This window comes from Triturus cristatus, chromosome 4_1 (assembly GCF_964204655.1).
Source record: "Triturus cristatus chromosome 4_1, aTriCri1.1, whole genome shotgun sequence".
Classification (NCBI taxonomy): Eukaryota; Metazoa; Chordata; class Amphibia; order Caudata; family Salamandridae; genus Triturus; species Triturus cristatus.
In genome coordinates this window covers 96,348,882-96,369,363 of record NC_140585.1, presented here as the reverse complement: position 1 = coordinate 96,369,363, position 20,482 = coordinate 96,348,882, and the positions used below count along the sequence as shown (strand labels likewise).

General features: G+C 46.1%; 1 protein-coding gene across 1 annotated transcript in view; it reads right to left on the bottom strand.

Annotated features, from left to right (window-relative positions):
• The window catches only part of LOC146839639 (uncharacterized), a 296,238-nt gene that overhangs the window by 88,153 nt on the left and 187,603 nt on the right, over positions 1-20,482 (bottom strand). The window contains exon 4 of the mRNA XM_085650375.1: positions 8,046-8,150. Within this exon, the coding sequence (XP_085506501.1) occupies positions 8,046-8,150 (105 nt within the window). The remainder of the gene's footprint in view (positions 1-8,045; positions 8,151-20,482) is intronic.

The window sequence follows — 20,482 nt, the reverse complement described above, 5'->3', positions numbered from 1 at the left end:
AGGCGACTTATATGTTGCTTTTGTCGATTCAAAATCAGCTTTTGATCTGGTCCACGTCCTAAGCTATGGCAAGTACTAGTACTCAGGGATATGGGTATGTCCTCTGATTTATTAGCAATTGTAGCTTGCTTACATGACCAGTATTTCGTTAGAGTTTCTTGACGATTCCATATATGTCAATAACCTTTTTTACGATGAATCTATGAATTGAGAAATTCAGATTTTACTCTTTTTATCTTTTGTATTGTCACTTTCCTGTGTGCTTTTAAGGCTTTGACAGCCAAATTACCGTTTTATTGAATTGGATTGGGTATGCATAAATGGTATGTATGTGAGGTGTAGGAGTTGAGTAGGGTTTATTCTGATTGAGCAATTGGCTTTTATTGTTTTTTTGATTCGCTAAAAAAACATGATTACTTTGTAATATTTTGTAATGATGCATGTTACATTGAATTTGATAAAAAGATATAAAATTATGAAAATGTATTAAATGAACAAAACAATGTGATGTCCATGGTTATCTTTTGATAGGGGTGCTATTGAGCCCAGGGCAAGATGGCCGCACATTAGTGCAGCTCTGCCAGCCAGGAGCAGAATCCTACAATTATCCTTTACATTGCGGTGTATGTCTGCACAATAATCAACACAGAGTCTTGGGAAAGTTATGGGGACTCTGCTGGGAGTATTTTTGCCCTGAAACCACCTGAAAATACTGCATTCTGGCCAGGCCCGGTTTTAGAGGGTGGGCCGGGTGGGCCAGGCCCACCCAAACATGAGCCTTGGCCCTCATAGTGACTCTGCCAATGATATATAAGCGGCAAATCGGGCCCGCAGTGGCTCACCCTGATGCACCGTTGGCCCACCCAAATAAAAATTCCTGGAGCCGGCCTGATTCTGGCAGTGTGGCCGCAGCGCCTCGTGTTGAGTGTTGGCACAAACAGAGCCATGGCTCAGCAGGGACAGAGTTAGAGCCAATGTCCTGGATGGCAGGAGTGGACTTCTGCAAAAACATAGGTTAGTCGCTCAGCATATTATGAGCGGTCCGGGCATCGGACATTGGTGGTGTGGGGGGCCACTGCTGCCCTGTGGCTGTGACCAAATACCAGTGCTAGCCAAGTGGTGACAGCCCTTGCGGGTGAACTAAGGGGAATGGAAATGACCGTGGATTGCCAGGAGGCTGTCACATGAATTCGGAGCTACACTCCCGAGAAGCACCGGAAGGGCTGTGTGGCTGCGTCAGTGCCTGCCGGACATATGGCCTCCCGGCATGACTGCTGCCCCTGTGAAATATTGTGAGGCCTGCACCCAAGGGCAAGAGCCTACGTAAAAGACGTGACGGAGTGGTGTTTGCTGTGGCTGGTCTGACCAGGTGGCTGTGTGTCCCAACTGTGTGTCCTGATTGGGGCATGTAAATAGTTCTGCCGGCAGTGTCGGGCCATTGACTCGCTCCCAGGTCGGGGCCCGTGGCAGCCGGGAAAGTTACTCGCCACGTCAACCTTAATTGATGGTGCCCAAAGAGGGGGTGTAGTGGAGACTTGAAGGTGCGGGGATCGCGAGGAAGATCTATGTGGTTCCCGACGAGGCTCATCCTACAATTCAAAGGCACAAACACTACAAATTGATAAAGGCTGTTATAAGATTAGAGTGCTGTGGTGAACCCCACATGGTGTTGTGATGAATATGTGAAGACCTGTGGAGCCCACATGATGCTGGAGGGCTGAGACCTGAGCTGGGATGCTGGACTTGAACGGAAGAAAAAGCCAGTTGATAGTATGTGACACAGAGCTTCACGAGTCTGTGAAGTCTCGGGGACCACACTGGCTGAGAGGCGTTGCGCCACTTTGCAGCACGAATATTGAGGACACATAAGATACATCCAAGTCAGCCAGGCTGTGACCGCTGCCCCGCTTGCGTGTCTGGGCCCCTGCAGCCTGCTACCTGCACATCTGAAAGGTGGTGGAGGAACAGCCGGCCGTAGAGAGAGCATATAAAACCAAACCAGTGGCCATTCCTTTTTTCCATGTTACAACATAAGGGTATGCCCCGCACCTTTACTAAGTGGGTAGAATGACTACATACTGGACCGAGCCCGAGGCTGAGAATGAATGGATTGGTAGCAACACCATTGCGTATCAGTAGAGGCACGCGGCAGGGCTGCTCCCTGTCCCCACTGCTGTTTACCCACACCCTTGAAGCGCTAGCATGCAAAATAAGGCAGCGTCACAGATTCGGCCCTGTGCTGTCACCTGTAACCCATCAGCATATGATGATGACATGGTGACCCCACAACACATTTAGCTCCAGTAATCAGAGAATATAGGGGTATATTAACAAGGGCTTTATCTCCGCTTTTTTGGCGTTAAAAGCCAAAGAAGTGGAGATAAAAATATCGCCCTATCAACAACTGGGTGCTAACATGCAAAATCGCATGTTATCACCCTTTTTCACTACGCTTCCCTTTGCATCTCTAATGAGATGCAAAGTGGGCGTTCCAGAGCAAAATAACAGGAGAAATGTCGCTAAGCGACATTTCTCCTATTATCAAGCTTCACGCTAACCCTGTTAGAGACAAAAAAAGCAGCGCTAACCACGGTTAACGCTGCTTTTTTACGTCTGCTAATTTTCAGATTTAGCCATGTAATCCAATGGGAGGTGGATTACATGGCTAAGTCCACCATGGGCTATCAACAAGGATATCCCTATCCTGGTAGTTTTATCGCTGCATTACCAGTGATAACCTCCCAAAATACCGCTGTCGCTGGATTTTTTATCGCCTAGGCGGTCAGCGTTGTTAATAATGTGATAACCAGGCGATATTATCCAGCGATAGCGGACGTTAAAAAAATGAACACTAAGCGCCCTTAGCGTTAATTTTCCCTGTTCCTTGCTAATATGCCCTCATATAGCTTTGAGCATTATGCAGGGTTAAGTATGAATTCATTGAAATCAGTTATCCTGACATTAACACTGCACACCCAACAGTTCCCACTTGATTTCCCATTGGAATGGAGTGATGACCCCATCACATACTTAGGAATTTGGACCCGGATTTGTTATGCGGGAGAATTATGGCAGAGCAATAGCCCATATAGAGGAACAAGTCACTAGATGGATCAAACTCGCACAGTCAATGGCAGACAGAATTGGGCTTCTAAAAATGATAATCCTGCAGCGGTTTCTATACCTCTTTGTTAATATTCCAATCTCACCTCTATAACACTTAGTTCAAAACTATAAAATCACATATGATAACTTTCACATGGGCGGGAAAACAAGCCAGGATAAAATGCTGCACTGACACTTTCATATGCACAGAGTGGATTTGGGGCCCCAGATCTGTATCTATATTATCTTTGTGCCCAAGCACACTTTGAACACTACTGGCACCACCACCATGATTATGTACCACATCTGGCTGTTCAATTGAATGATGCGTACCCTTGCCCTCTCATTGCCATTCTGCCACAAAACAGGTCCCCCGCTCGGAGATCAACACAATAAAATGCACAACCCAGCCATGGCACACTCTGAGTGCCTGGGCCAAAGAGACGCTGATTTATGCACCAGCACTTCCCCTTGGGCACCACCCGGATTTGTCTGTCACACAAGATGCGGGGCTCTGGCTATCCTTAAGGGCAGCAGCCTTGCACCCATGGGGGATGTGTTCGCGGGCGGGTCTTTCATCTCACTCCCAGAATTTGCTGCTAGCTGAGCATAAACCCCTCTCCTGATTTTCACATATCTCTGTCTGCGAGGTGCTCTGAAGCACCTATGGGGCATATTTACAACAACCGGCGATAATTATCGCAAAGCGCACTTGGCGCTAGGATAATTATCGCCGGCTTGCGCGGATTTTTATCGCTGAGATAGCGTGCTATTAGCAACGCTTATCTCAATAGCGATAAAAATCCTCACGCTAACTGGCTAACGTGAGATTATCGCTGGAAACCTAGTGATAATCTCACGTTACTTTGTTGATATGGACTGACAAACTTAGCCATGATATCCTCCTTCCATAGGATATCAGGGCTAAGTCAGTCCTGAAGCTGGTGTTAGGAAAGTAGCGATAACAGGTGTTATCACTACTTTTCCTGACGCTATGCTTCATAGTGTGGGGCTTGATGATAGGAGAAATGTCGCTTAGCGACATTTCTCCTGTCATGTCAGGTCAGGAACGCCCACTTTGCATCTCATTAGAGATGCAAAGCTGGGCGTTAGAAATCCCCAAGCTAAAGCAAGGTTTCACGCGTTAGCGTGACCTTGCTAATATAGCGATAAAATTATGGCCGCTTTTCGGCTCCTTGTAAATATGCCCCTAGACACGTTGTTCCCCGCTGAACTTGCCATCCTAAACACGCTTTGGGTCCTGCTTACCAGCGGGCAACGCTTCCACATCTTATCACAACACTTTACACTGGCATGCTGAGGCAAAGGCACGCCAGCACCAGCAGGCTCTTGACAAATGGAATGCGATACTACACAGGCCCCTGATTGCTGAGGAGGGGGCGTCTGCTGTGCACTCACTGGCGTGCTTACGCACAACGGCAGTCTCCGCATCACCCATTTTAAATCCCTCCATCAGGCGTATGACACTCCAGTGCAGCTGCTCCGATATGAACTGCGTCTGCTCCAGCTGTGGAGCGGCACAGGCTGATGTTCCACATTTAGCCTGGCCATGCCTCGAAGTGTATCGCTTTTGGGCCAAAATATCGAATGCCCTTACAACTATGGTGTCGGAAACTGTCCCACACACCCCACAAGTTGGTCTCCTCGGTTATGTCCAGCCACTCTAAGCAGCTCACAGACACTTTGTGGCAGCTGCACTGTTACTGCAAAGCGGAGAGTGGCTGTGAACTGGGGAAACAAGGGTTCACTTCTGCTAAAACAGAGGATTAAGGAGATGGTTGACTGCAATGGGCAGTTGGAGTTATTTGATGTCGTCACGGCCAAAAGATATCATGAGGCCGCTTACAGCCTATTTGTTGTCCACCTCTGCTGTGACACAGCGGAATAGTCCTGATTGTAACACTGCATTGTAATTAACAGCTTAATGAAAGATAATGTCTGCACTTATTGTCTTGTGTATGCGCTGTGCTCCCCCGTGTGCCCCATTCTTTTGTCTGGCTCTGTACACTGTACATTATATGTTGGACATGTTTAAATACCTTTCTTACCTTTTGATTAACTCAGGGCTTGAGGGAATAAGGTTACGTTGAAATATTATTATCATTTTCATGAATGAAGCAATAATGGAGTAATTCGATGCATGCAAGGATGCTGTTGCAGATCTTGGGGCTCCCTGAAAATGTAGCAAGCGCCCTCTAAAGTTACACTTGGGTTTTCCTCCCACTGTCATACTCAGGCATTGGCCAATCCAAGATTAGATGGCCACGATAAACACCACGTCTAACTGTAACAAGCATTTGCAATGTAATAGGTCTCGCATTTGCGAGAGTTTGAGCTATTAGCATTGTAAATGACAGTGGCTTTTATTTATGTTTTAAAAAAAACATACTTAAATAAAAAGCATTGTCAAGTACAATGCCAATAGCTCAAACTCGTATAAATGCGAGATCTATTGCGTTGCAAATGCTTGGGTTTCTAATTCCTCGGATGTCTCTTGTCTGGCTCGCTGACTCTTCTTGGTGACATTGCAGAATTACAGTACTAATTATATGCTACAGGCATTAAAAAAAATATTTGGTCGTGTAGTAGATACCATGTCCTTATATAACAGGTAGTGATAGCAAATGGCATTAAAAGTGCGAATGTGGATGTAGGTTTCCTAAGCTTTGACTGTGTCGAGGCTAGTGGTGCTCTTGAACAGTCACCTCTTTGCAACAGCAAAACAATCTTAGATGTTGCTGAATAGAAATGCAATGCAGGCACAAGAAAGGAGGAAAAGTGTTCTCTTAGGCAGACAACGAGACTCCGAAATAATCTGTAGCTCATGGGGGGGGGGAAAAACAGATCTTGCCAAAAAAAACAATTTGTGTTCCAAAAAATATGGGAAAATTCCGTACAGAAAATACATATTTATTGCTGTTGTACACCTTTCAGCCCTGAATGAAAAGCAAGAGATATTAACGTCGTAACGCAATGACAGACAGATGGGCGAGCAGAGGGACAGGGCGGATGGGCAAAGACAATGGGCCCAATTCACAGAATGAATTTAAGACTAAATCCTAAACTTACTACTTTGTGGTATTCACAGAATGCACTTACTACTTTTGGTATTCACAGAATGGATTTACGACTACTAACTTTACGTCCGCACTCGGGCCGGAAATTCCGGCCCGGAGGCGGAGCTTCCGGCCCGGAGGCGGGGCTTCCGGCCCGGAGGCGGAGCTTCTGGCCCGGAGGTGGGGATTCCGCCCGGTGGCGGAGATTTAGCCATGGCCGAAATCTCCACCTCCGGGCCGGAAGCTCCGTCTCTGGGCCGGAAGCTCCGCCTCCGGGCCGGAATTTCCGGCCCGAGTGCGGACGTAAAGTTAGTAGTCGTAAATCCATTCTGTGAATACCAAAAGTAGTAAGTGCAGTCTGTGAATACCAAAAGTAGTAAGTGCATTCTGTGAATACCACAAAGTAGTAAGTTTAGGATTTAGTCTTAAGTTCATTCTGTGAATTGGGCCCAATGAGGTTAAACGGTGTTTGTGACCAATGTGCTACATGCGGCTAAGAGAAAGTAAGCTGTAGCTTGCGTTTCCTCTGCTCTGTAAACCCATATTTCCTATCCTAATTATAAGATGCTTTTATTCATAACCATGATCTGTTATTAAAAAAAAAAATGATTTCTTATGGTTACTGGTTACACTGAAACAAATTTTTTCCCAAGAAGATTATAAATAAATTCATGGATGTGCTATAAATTAAGTATATTATCACTAATGGACAGCTATTTGCACTCGGAACAAAAAGGACAGTCAATACACATGGTGGCATGGTTAACTTTAGGGTCTATAGCTATTTATGGTATACACTGATGGCATTTTGTCAAAATCTTTTTCATTAGAGAGTTTCATGATGAACGTGCAAATAAAACAAACTAAATTAGTATGAAAAGAGAAATATTTACTTAACAAATTAGATTCATTTAAACAAAATGGAACACTATTAATTTAACAATGGTGCAGTATGCAAAATGCAGCTAAGACCCTCATTTTATGCATTTCAGTTATGCTGTGGAAAGGGGAAAATGTGCGGTATTTACTATAAGGTGGTGCAAAATGACAAGTGTGTATTTTGTGGAATTTCAAAAATCTGCAAAATTACACGAGATTTCAAGAAATTCACTTTGCAGTATTTCACATGATATGATCTAAAGTGAAAGTACAACAAGCCCGGAGGAGCGTGGGGCGCGCCCTTGGCGGGGGTGGGGGAGCGCATTCCAGGCGGGGGAGCGGACCCTTTGAAGTGCGATGCCAAACGGATTGCATGGCGGCACGATGCGCGTGATTGTGCGTGTGCTCGCCATGCGATCGCTTACGCGATAGCAAGGCGAGACCTAAAAATGAATGTAAACTCACTTTAGTCTTTTGTGCGATGTAGTAAATGTCCTCTCCTCACTCCCCTCAAGTGTCTGATGGTGGGATAAGATGCAGGTCAACAAGTTCGTGGGTAAATATTTTTTAAGGTCTTCATTTTTGCATCTTCATCTGATGAAGTATATTTTGAGGGTCTTTCTTATGGGACTGTGCGTGAGGCCTGCGTTATGCGACTCGACTGAATGCAGCGGTGTCTGGGATTGTATAACCAGCGAGCGAGTGTGTGGGGGAGAAACAGAGTCTTTGGTTAGAATCAGTGCTTGGGTGAGTGTGCCAGGGTAGGTGTGCCCACCTCGGTGCCTGATACAGTGAGTGCACCTGTGTGGAACAGGGAGTGGTGCCCGAGGAGCAGAAGCTAGTGAATGAACTATGGTATGTCAGTGACAGAGGAAAGGAGAGGGCACATTTCTACTTTTACTTCTCCTATGTTCCATTGTTACACACACACACGCATACACCCACACACACACACACATACATAGCACCGGTGCAGTAGATTACCGAGGCGGTTGATGATCCCGACAGTAACAGAGATGAGCATCGTAAGCCCCACAGGCAGGCCAATCGCCAGACCTTTGGTCAAATCAAAATTCTCAGTTGATAGGCCTGAAAAAAAGGAAATACACATTTTATATTATAACCAGCCTTCTCTGTTAATATATGGAATTCAGATAATATGCTTACATTGGTATGAGCGACTGTAGAGATGACCCGTAGGCAGCAGTTAGTAAACGGAAGTTTATTACCATTAACCTCAGGCATGTCCTGGTGAGGTACAGGCTAACAGGCAACTGTCATACAAAACAATATGTAACTGACATCTGTGGAATGTTAGGTGTGGAGTGACAATGTGGAGGTGTGGAATACAGTACGTAATAAAGCTGTGTGAGGCTCACGCCACATGACATCATTACAACACATCTTCAAAATCTGCTGCGCCAATAGGGAGGGGGAGAAAAGAGGAGGTGGGGTAGCCATTATTGTGAAGGACTCCTAGGAGATCTCCACCTCAGCGCTGCGTAAGATGGGGTCGATAGAAAGTTTCAACTTCTGTATAAAGATCAACCTTCTGTATAAAGATTGGCCCCATGGCATCCTTTGCGGCATTCTTGATATACAGGCCTCCTGACTGTTCTCCAGGTGTAATCTCTGATCTCTGCAACTTCATTACCGAGAAGTCACTGCAATATTCCAACTTTACGACGCTGGGTGATTTTAACCTGCATTTCAATGATCCTGGTTGCACTCATGCGTCTCAGCTCTCCATGACACTTAATAAAGCAAACATGTTTCAGCATGTAAAACTCCACACCCACAGGGCAGGCCATACCTTAGATCCCTTGTTTTCAAACAATCCATCCTTGGTAGCCCAGAGCCCATATCAACTGGTCTGGACTGACCCCTGCTTGATCCCTTTTTCATTCAGTCTGGAAAAACCAAATCAAGGGGGGGAACTCGCTATCTGCCTAAAAGAAATTGGAAGAAGTTAACTGCTGAGACCCTTGGTCCAGTATTGCGGGAGAGTCAACCACAATTAACAAGCAATCCGAACATTGACACGCCCACACTAAATAGGTGGATTTCCACCACCCTGGATACCACCGCCTCAGCAGCGAAATCACGAGAAAAATTCCCTCGGCCCCTTGGTTCTCTGAAACTCTCAGAGTGGAAAAAAGTAGATGGCAGAAAGTGGAACACTTGTGGAGAACAGATTACAGCTCAAAGGCCAAACTGGCATATAAGGAAGCCCTGAAAGAGTTCCCTAAATTGATGAGGGTGGCAAGGAGGGATTACTTGGTGAAGCGCATTAACTATGCAGAAAACTCTGGCAAGGAAATCTTTAGGATAGTCAGCTCCTTTACCAAACCGGTGGAGCTGGAAAATTTCAATACAGCCGTCCCCCTCACTGTGTGTGAAGCTATCGGACTTTTACGACGGTAAAATTCGGAAAGTCTACAACACCTTCACGAAGGGGGTGGAGACAGAATAAACAGAAGGATTGGGTATCTGTAATACTGAAGATACCTTCTCGGATTTTCTTCCAATCTCCCAACAGAAATCCCTTGCGGAGATCCTGAGATGTAAGTCAGGGTCCCTGGCGAATCCGTGCCCCTCAAAATTGTGGAAGGAGCTGGCCCATCTGGTGAACCACACTCTGATTCATATATGGAACTCCTCACTTTCCACGGGCATCTTCCCTGATGTATGGAAACATGCCTTGCTACTGCCCCTCATGAAAAAAGCCAATGTGGATAAGGGGGAGTTAAACAACTATCGGCTGATATCACTATTACCAGCACCAGCAAAGATGTTGGAAAAAATGGTACAGTAACAGCTGGCCAATTTCATTGAGGGGCATGACATTCTGCATGACACGCATTCTGGTTTTCGGGCCGGTTTTAGTATCTGAAACAGCCTTGCTGGAGGTGGCAGAGTCAATAAGAATGACTGTGGATGCAGGAGCATCAGCAATGCTGATACTCTTGAACTTGTCCACAGCTTTCGATACTATGCACAACCAAATTCTAGTAGGTAGACTCAAAGCAATAGGACTTAGTGGAATGGTACTTACCTGGTTGTAGTCCTATCTTAAAGATTGCACACAGAGGGTCGCCCTCCAACCCTTTCAGTCGGAACCCAAGCCACTATGGTGAGGGTTACCGCAGAGATGGGCCCTGGGCCCGCTTCTTTTCAACATATATCTGGCCCTTTTGTTTTGGCTCATAGCAAATTGGGAAGTGAAGGCAATATCATATGCCGAAGACACCCATCTGGTGTTCTCCTTTAAGGATCATTCTGCGGAATCCTTCATTAGGTTTAAGGGATGTTTGAGGGACATCTGTTGGATGAACAATAACAAACTTAAACTTAATGCAGAGAAGACTGAGGTGTTGTTCTTTGGCAAGGTGCCCCCACCGAAAGCTGCTCTTTCGTGGCCGACAGAAATGGGCCTGCCAGCTACTCCAGCAATCACGGCAAAAAACCTAGGTGTAAAATGGGAAGCGGATCTATCTTTCGCAGCCCAAATACGGCAGGTGGCAGCCTCATGCTTTAGTAAATTGAGAAACCTGAGGAAATTTTTACATCTACTGCCGGAGGACTGTCGAAGAGTCATTGTCCATGCCACAGTGACATTGTGGCTGGACTATGCAAGCTGTCTATACCTGGATTTTCCCGCCTATCTAGTCAAGAGACTACAAATGGTACAAAATGCGGCTTCGAGATTAAATCGGTGAGTACAATTTTGGCACCAAATCTCTCTGCACATAAGACAGCTCCACTGGCTGCCGGTAGAGAAAAGGATTGAGTTTAAGGCCTTAACAATGGCCTTTCAGGCGCTGCACGGCAGAAGTCCTAACTATCTTAAGTGCCGTTTATGCCCCTATCAACAAAAACGATCACTGAGGTCCAACTCGCAGAACTTGCTTTGCAAACCTCGCTTTGCTAAAGCACGCATATGGGGCAGATCCTTCACAGTGGTGGCGGCCAAGTTGTGGAACTCCCTGCTGAATAATATGCGCCTAATCCAATCTGAACCGGTTTTCAGAAAAACCCTGAAGACCTGGCTCTTTAGCCTTGGTTAGAACTTTTGGCTTTACACCTCTCATGCCTCTCGCTATAGCGCTGGGACACCTCTGCTTGTGGTTGCTGTTGCGCTTTATAAATACTAATTATTATTATTATCTTCCGCCTTTACATTTGATAGAGGAAGAAAAGGGAGAAAAGGAAATCAAGTGAACAGAGAAGAAAGGTGTTAATCTATAAAACTGTTATAAAGTCATCAGATATTTTGGGCTTGATAATGGGTCTACCAAACCTGCCAGCAATTTCTTGATTGTCCACAGCGTTATCTGACAACGTGGTTAGCATGAGGTCATTCCTGCGAACCGACATGTGATTCGAGAACGAGTGCGTTTAAGATGTTGCCTCTCTAACCTCAGTATTACTCTCACCATTTAAATTTCCAGTAACGTCATGCATAGTGTCCAATTCATTTTCACCATAATCAAAGTCTAAACACACCTCCCTGTTTCTATCACAAAAATCCAAGAGTTCATTGCCTGGTGGTTTATCTTTGGATGTACATCTGACTACTCCACTCATGTGCCAGACTTTTCCGTCACTTAGTTTGACTGAATTCCAATAAATTTGACAAATGCATAAAGGACACGTGAATCTACTCTTACCCTTGCTGTTCTTTTCCAAGCGAACCTTGACCATCTCGCCACATTTATAGGGCAAAAACTTTGCACAATTTATTCTGTCATATCGTTCTTTGTAACATTCTTGCGTTAAGGCAATTTATCTCCCCATAGAATCAAGTGACCATTCAAGTTGTTTGGAAACTAGCATCCAACATAGGGGCATATCATCAAGGGCAATATCGCCGCTTTAGCGGCACTTTTTGTTGCTAAAGCGGCCAAATTTTTATCTCCCTATCAGCAAGCTGTCGCTAACAACTGTTAGTGACAGTTTACTGGTAATAGCGCCCCGTGTCAGCACGCCTTCCATCGCATTGCTAATGAGATGCAAAGGAGGCGTGCTTGACAAGACTCCCTTGGGAAACTATCGCTAACCCAGCTTCGTCATATTGACAAGGAGGGTTAGCGATATTTAAAATCACGTTAAGTATGCCTTAACACAGGAATTTAACGTCTGTTAAATTCCTGACTAAGGCATACCTAACATGGGGGTGGATTGTGCGGCTAAGACCACAGGCCCTATCATCTAGGATATCGCCGTTTTCCACCGTGGAAAACGGCGATATCCCCCCTATCGCTGGAATTTTAATCGCCTCGGTGATGCGCGTTATTGATAACGCGCTAACCGGGCGATAAATTCCAGAGATAGCCGGTGATGTATATCTAAGCACGCTTTGCGATATTTATCGCCGGACCTTGATAATATGCCCCTTAGATTTTTGCTCAAAGCTTGTCTACCCCTCATCATAACAAAAGGACTGTTGCCAGTGATTTAACTGGGAGTAATTCTGTAAGTCCAAATCAATTTTTGAATCTCTAGTTTCAAGTTTGAATTACTGTTCCTTGACAATTGATTACGCCTAATCCTCCTACTTTATTTCAATGGCTGGCTCTCATAAAAGACATTTATGAAAGAGAACAAGCATTAGTTAAAACTAGAACTATTTCACTCATTACTAAGATTTGAACGTATATGGAAATATTTTGAATGAACTAGGATGTTCTTTGGAGGTAGCACATGTATAGCTACTTCTGTTTATTTATACGTTTAGTATGATAAAAACAATTTTACTATAATATCTGGTATTTAACTTATTGGATGTAATATATGTGTAGGTATTTTTTTTTATATGTTGAGTATGGATATTTTCCTACGAAATATTTTGAATTTCTTCTACTCTTTTGATGAGCTTTGTACCTTCTGTAAAAAAAAATATATATAAAAAAAAACAGACATTTGTATACAACCCTTGTGCACTCTGTTAAAGCGCTTGACTAAACCATTTCCTTCAGAATGGTAGAGCGACGTGGTATTGTGTGTAATACAATTACAATAAAGGAAAGCTTTGAAAGAAGATGGCAAGAATTGTGTTCTATTATCAGTTATAATACATTTGGGAAGCCCTTCACTCGAGAATATCTTGTCAAGAAATGGGATGACATTAGCACAATCCACATTCTGAACAATTTTGATTTCAGGCCATTTAGAGAAATGATGAACAAGCACTAGAATGTACTTATACATTCCATTATGACCCTAAACCTGACCCAGAAAGTCCAGTCCTACTTTTTCCCATGACATGCTGGGCAAGTTAATGGGACTCAATGGAGTTTTGAACGTTTGAAGGCTCTTATCGGAATCATTACATGCCACACCATCTCTGACTAACAGCTCAATGTCTTTGTCCAGACTGGGCCACCAATAAATACTCTAACCCTTTGTTTAGTTTTAGAAATACCTAGGTGTCCCTCATGGCATCGCCTTAAAACCCTTTTCTGTAAACTGATTGGTGGGACCACTTGACCAGCTCTAAATAGTAACCTATCATCAACAAACAACTCATTTCTGACTTCCCAGAAAATTCTTTCTTCTGATTTGAGATTCATTTTGTGGGGCCAAACTCCACTAGTAAATTCACACATTCTCTGTAACACCTTGGGGCATATTCTCAAGGAGCTATTGCCAAGTTATCGGCACTTTATCGCAGCCAAAGTCGGGATAAATTTACTGCCCCATTCACAAGCCAGTGCAAACAGCCGACAGCACCACTTTTCTGACGTAAACATCCGCAACAAACATCGCCAAGGATGACCCCGGCAACTATCGCTAATGAGATGCAGAGTAGGCATTCCTGAGCAAAAAGCAGCAACAACATCACTCCGCAACATTCCCGGCGACCAGCCAGCTCTGCGATAAGAACACAAAACATGAGATAAGGTGCGTTATCACCAGGAAACTACCACCTGCTCTGACCTGGTGCAAAGTCGGACCACAACCAGCACCAGACAAGGAAGCACAGCCCATAGCCAAACATGAAGAACAACAGATACCCCCGAGCAACTGCCCATGCAACACGTAATACCCAGAGGGCCACGACACCCACCAACACCACACCCAGGCCCGCAACCCCCCTCCCCAGACCCCCACCCCGAGCCCCCCAACCCCTGACAAAGAAACTGCACACCAACACTATGAATCCCAAAACAAAATTTCTTGCCTGATATCGCACAAGCAGAAAAATCAACATACATGCGTGGCCAGAAAATGGAGAATCAGTCATACAGCAATGCAATCAACAATACAAAACACAATTCAAACAAAAGCCAAAACAACCATTCGGATGAGTCCTAGCGGGTCCTTACTGGACAATCTGTAGGACACAGCCTGGAAGACAAAATCCAAGAGAAGAAGGTGTGTCATGTGCCCATCTAAGGAAAGAGAGGGAGAGAGGGAGGGAAAGAGTGAGGAAGAGAGACGGAGTGAGATTGCACAAGCAGCGCAAGACCTTGTCCCAATCTTAGCGCCAAAGCCACATCACATTTCGAAAACGTAAGACAAAAATTAGGGATGAAAGCTTCTTTGAACCAATGCAGAAGGCGGGAGGACACCTGCACCTCTGACCTTGGTCCTGAACGCGGCTGGAACACCCTTAGAGAGATGCCATGGCAGATGGGGATGACTCCCACACCACGCATTGTGCAAATGAACTATCCAACTTATCCACACCCCACACACAGAAGCCCCTGCCTGAGGTACCCCCGCATGGGATGCCCTTGACACTCAGGGAAGCAGCAACCCATTCTCCCCAACGTTGTACACACAATCGAATCATTGCTCAGAGGTGTGGCATATACTCCACACAACTACTGCAGTTCAGAAGAGTGCCGGTTCCACACGATGCATCAACGCAATGGCAGGCCATCCCGGGCACATGCACAACCCCTGTCACGAGGAACAGTACCGTGCATGTATGCTGCCTTTACTGAGCGCACTGCCTCTGGCAGTGCTGCGGATCACTTACCGGCTTAGATTCCGCCTTGCCTACATCACCTGCATCCAGCCCTGGTTCCACTGCCAAACATGCACATTCGAGTGTCCCATGGATGCTGCCTATCCATCACAATGGTAGCTGAATTGGACTATGACTTGTGTGTGTGCCCCCTGTTGGATCACGAAGAGGAGTGTAACCGAGACAGCCGTGCATGGGATGCCTTGACATACTGAGTATGTGTTGGCAGTTGTGCATCGGAGATTGCACAATTCCTCGTGTCCAGTGACCACATCGAGGCGCTCCCCTATTGGGCTGTGTTGCGGATTGGTGAAACGGTGTGGGCTGAGCACACATGCCCGGGCCAGTTAATGGATTGACTCACCCTGGTGTTCCTTGAACACAACAACGATGTACTATTGGAACACTTTGCACATGAAGCTGTGCTGGCATTCATGAACGAGTAACTACATTCCTGCATCCACATCAAATTGTCACCCACTGCACAGATCTCAACACCTTGTTGCATCGTGGGGAATGCTCACATATCCCACCACAATAGAGGACATGTCTGCCTTCATCATGACTCTGGATGCATGTGCGTGATGTGCGTGAAACTACACGTGTGTACACACACCTGTGCAAGGTGATGCAGGTCCATGGTCGGAGCAACACAGCGTCACTTGGCAACGTTAAGAAATTCTGACACACTGCTGGGGGGAGAGTACACACATGGCAATGTAGCACGACATGTGAACTAGTCGGACCCTTTCACATGATCACTGTCAGCAGAGCAGACAGTTGGCGCACTCCGGGGGCAGAGCACTATGCAGACCCCATGGGCAGTGAATCGTGCCCCCTCACACGGAGCAATGTGCAGACGCCAAACAACACATGACTCGTCCACCACGGCAAGGTGGGCTGAGACCTTTGTCATCCGTGATGATTGTTGTACATTTTTCCCTCACCATTTTCTGCACCTCCACATGTTCCCATGCTGCGTGTAAGTGTTTTAAGCATGTCCCTGCACATGCCAATAAAGTCTATGCAACTCCACCGGTGTCTAACTATGATGAGTGTTTTTTTTTATTTTTTTTTATTATTCCTCATTTACTGCCATGGTTCCAGACTACTGAGAGCCTGCTGCTTGGGTAACAGGAGCTACGGGCGCACCGTTGTGCTGGCACAGCAATTGCTGGGAGGGCAAAAGATGAGAGATCAAATATAAGAGCCCTACAGCCACCACGGCCGCCCTAACAGCTCAACCCTTGCTAGCCAGCTGACAGAAGTTAACCATCTTTGTGATTATTCGTGCTGGGAAAGATATGTGCGACCTGGGCAAGAGAAAGAGGGAGACCATCAATGAGACAGCAAGGTGGTACTAAGGCAGAATAATCATCGGAGCTGGGGGAAAAAAAAAAAAAAACCCCAGCAAGTTCAAACTGTCCCGTCCAGCATCTTCCAATAGTTTCTCCTGTCACGATTACCGTCCCTAGCTATATCTAGTTTAGAGAACTGAAGCAGAGATCTACGCCACTCAAAAAGAGATGGTGGCGTAGGTTCTTTCCAACGTTTACAAATTTCTCTTCGAGCCGCTAACATTGCGTAGAATAGTAGGTTACCAGCCATAGATCGTGAATTGTCTGCTGTTCCAAAAATTACAAGTTTCAGATCTATTAATATTGGACGACCCAGGCTGGCCGAGAGTTTACTGCTAATTGCATCCCAAAATGGAGTTAAATGAGAACACTCAAAGAACATATGTGTATCTGCAGCCTCCATAAGTCCACATCTCGGGCAAACCACCGGGCCTCCTGCAGCAAATTTCGAGAGTCTTTGTGGGGAATAATAAGCTCTATGTAAAGTGAACAGGTGGTTCCTGCGTAGCCAAGCTGGTTTGACTAATTCCCACAGCAGTTTACAGGACATCAACCAGAGATCTGCAACATTGGAGGCTGGCAATGAAGAGCTCCAGAGCTGTTCTGGGAGATCAAAATCGCCGTCCATTTCGTCCAATATTAAAGAATACCATAGCGAGACCTCTTTTTTTACAGGAGTCTGATCAACCAAAAGAGTTTCCAAGTGGTTTCCTCCCCCTAGAACAAACTTATCAAACCGTGTGGGTCATGATGTTCCTGCTTGGGACCAACTTACTATTTGTAGATACTTAAATCTTGAGAAATTGGGCCCAACTTTACGAGCTAAATCCTCCCAGGGGATCAAGGTCCCTTCCACAAAAAGATCTCCCCAAACAGCTATCCCTGATTCCCTGAGTGGTACTGCAAGTGCATCACTTAGCCAGTTTGGGGGCTCTGGAAGATCCCAAAGGGGAGCTCTACTAGAATAATACCCTAGTTTAGTAGAAAATTGTATTTTTGCCCAAGTTCTTGCCAGGCCCTGTAAAATCTTTAACTTCACCTTTTTAAAAAATTTGGGGTCTCCGAACTTAAACAAAAAACCTGACTGCCCAGCTCCTTCGCTCTTCAACAAGGTAGAAAACAAGTTGCCAATCCCATCACCTGCAGGAGTTTTTAAGAGCATACGTGAATGGGAGAGCTGAAAGGCCCAGGCATAAATTTGCAGATCGGGCCCTGCCAAGCCCCCCTTCTCCCTTCGACGCCTTATCTTTTTCCAAGCTATCCTTGGATTTTTATTGCACCAAATAAAAGAACTGATCTCACCCTGGAGTTTAGACAACAAAGCAGGTTCAAAATAAAGAGGGATTGTATTAAACAAAAAAGAGATTTTGGGAAGGATAGACATTTTGACTAAGTTAACTCTGCCAATTAGAGTAAGAGGAAGATGTACCCAAGCTCTCATCAATTTCCGGCATTCTTTTGCGATCCTGGCAAAGTTATTAGACGCGATCAAATTGATGTCTTTCATAATATTTAACCCCAAATATCGAAGACATTTATTTGAGCCGTTGCTAAAACTGCTCCCGACGTCATTCCATACCAACGTTTCTGTTTTGGCAGCATTTACTTCGTAACCGGAAACATTTCCAAATTCGACAGCCAAGCTAATAACTGCCGGGAAAGCAGTATCAATGTCCGATGTCATAACCATGAGGTCATCCGCGTATAACGCAACTTTCTTCTCCCATTCCCTATATATGAAAGGTTTGATACGGGGTTCCTCACGAATGTTTTGAGCCAAAGGTTCGATATAGAGGTCGAACAAAAGAGGAGAAAGAGGACAGCTATGATGAGTGTTGATTAGATTGTCCACTCATGTGCCACAGTGAGCATCGTCCCTACACAGAGAGAAACTGACTGACGCGACGTGAAGATCTGTTGTCATATGTGATGTAGGACACCACTTATGGCCTGCTACCAATTTGGTCATTCCTACACACAGCCCCATTCAATACATAGACGTGTGCCTACGTTGGGGGGTTGTGAGATTGTTGTTGATGTGCAATGGGGACACAGCTAGAACAACTCACCTTCACAGTCATCCAATTGGCCATGTGTCTCAGGGATAAACATGCACATAGATGTCAATTACCAGGGTGTACCTTCATGTGCAATTATTGTCCCTACATCCAGCCATACTTCCATACGTGAGTGAACATAGTCATGTCACACCTGTGTGATTTAGAATGTTTTATTCACATTCTGGTGAATGACGGAGCTGGAGCTGTAAATGGCCATCCAAGCCCACATTACATGGAAGCCCAGTGGTGGGCCAACCAGAGTCCTTTGTGGATTGAAAAGTGATTTGGAAGAGGAGGAGAGCAGCCCGCTGCAGGATTGCTTGGTAAATGTCAGAGAAGATATGGCAGTCCGTGTCGGGGTCTGGGTGGATGTCGCAGAGTGTTCTGGGGGTGAGTGGAAGGTGTTGTCCCAGGGCATGATGCATAGGTCAGAACCATGCAAGGACAGGCCATATGGCGGTGATGGATGCTACTGCCTCCTTCCGCACACTCGTTACTTTGTTAACCTGCATCTCCCCTTCACATTGCAGAGGAACAAACAACACCTCCTGCGGAGCACATCACACTTCTCATCATTGATGATGAAAAGGACAACCTGCACATATGTCAAGACACCCTCAAATGGATAATGGACAGCCTCCGCACCCTATCCCCAGGGCAGGCCAGCTGCCCCGAGGTGACATCACCACCTGCACAGACCACACAGCAGGAAACACACACCACCACGGCTGTCTCCCAGGACCCCCCGACCAATACACGGAATTCCAACGCCGTGTGTTGAGTTGCCAAGTGGAGTTGGCTGATCAGCTGTGGGGGGTTCGAGCTCGTGGCAGCCAAACTCGATGCCATACGTGGTTGTCTGAGTCCCATCAGGGACCACGTACAGTGCCTATCGGCCACCCCCTGTCCACACCATGCTCCACCACAGACCATGGCTGACCTCGCTGGGGCCATTATTCGGATACAAGAACTGTCTGGTCAGACAGGCATCAGCGATGACAGCACAGAGTTGGCACACATGCGGAGGCCAATGGACACCATGGAGCAGATGCAGGCTGGAAGTATGGCTGCCACGGCTGGACACCAGCGAGTAGTAGCTGGGAACTTCAATGCCCTGCAGTTCATCATCTTGCCTTTGCTGCCACTGAGCCTGTCCCAGATGACTGCAGCGGCAACATCGACACACACAGCTCCAACCCCTGATGTGGCAGTGGCACACAGTGATGCAGCTCCATCACCTTCGCAGTCTGATGTGTCAGTGGCACACAGTGAGGCAACCATAACCCCGCCAAACGCACCGGACACAGAACCCGTTACTCACCCTGTTACTGTTGGGTCTGGTTGTATCGAGCTGTGTACAGGCCCCCACGTCTTGCCACTGTCTCCACACTGCTGACTGTGACCACCATTTCCTCCAGCTCATCCATCTCGTCCTGTGGCACAGGACTCCCACCTCTAGTCGCTGTCGCTGCCTTCCTGTTGGCGGCGAGTTTCTGTTTGGTCACCTCCTCCAGTGACCTCCTCGACACTCAACTGTATTGACGCTGGTGACGATGGCCTGCCATATTTCCGTTTGGGTCGCCAGTGCCACAGTTGAGGTGCCGAACAGTTGTTGATGGTGTTCTATTACCTTTGTGACGATGATCAGGTCTTCCTGGGGACTGAACTCCGCATCTTCTTCCTCTTCTCCTTGCCCTGCCCCAAACACGAGGTTACTGCCTGGTCCTCCGTGGGGCTTGTGGAGTTTGGCTTGTCTTCTGCACTCAGTCCAGGTGCATCAATGGTGCTACGCAGTTTGAATTGGTTTTGGTGTTTTTTTAAATTTCTTTTATAGTGCATTTTCCTGCATGGCGGAGTGTGAATTGCAGGCCTGTCGCTGGTTTTCACAGATCTTTGTATCGCGATTGGCCTCATCGCAGCTTTATTTGCGTTCACGTTTTGCATTTTTGTGGCATGACATTGATTGTAATGCAATCAGGTGACTCGTTATCTGGGGAATATCGCATGGTGCCGCAGGGTTGTGAATAC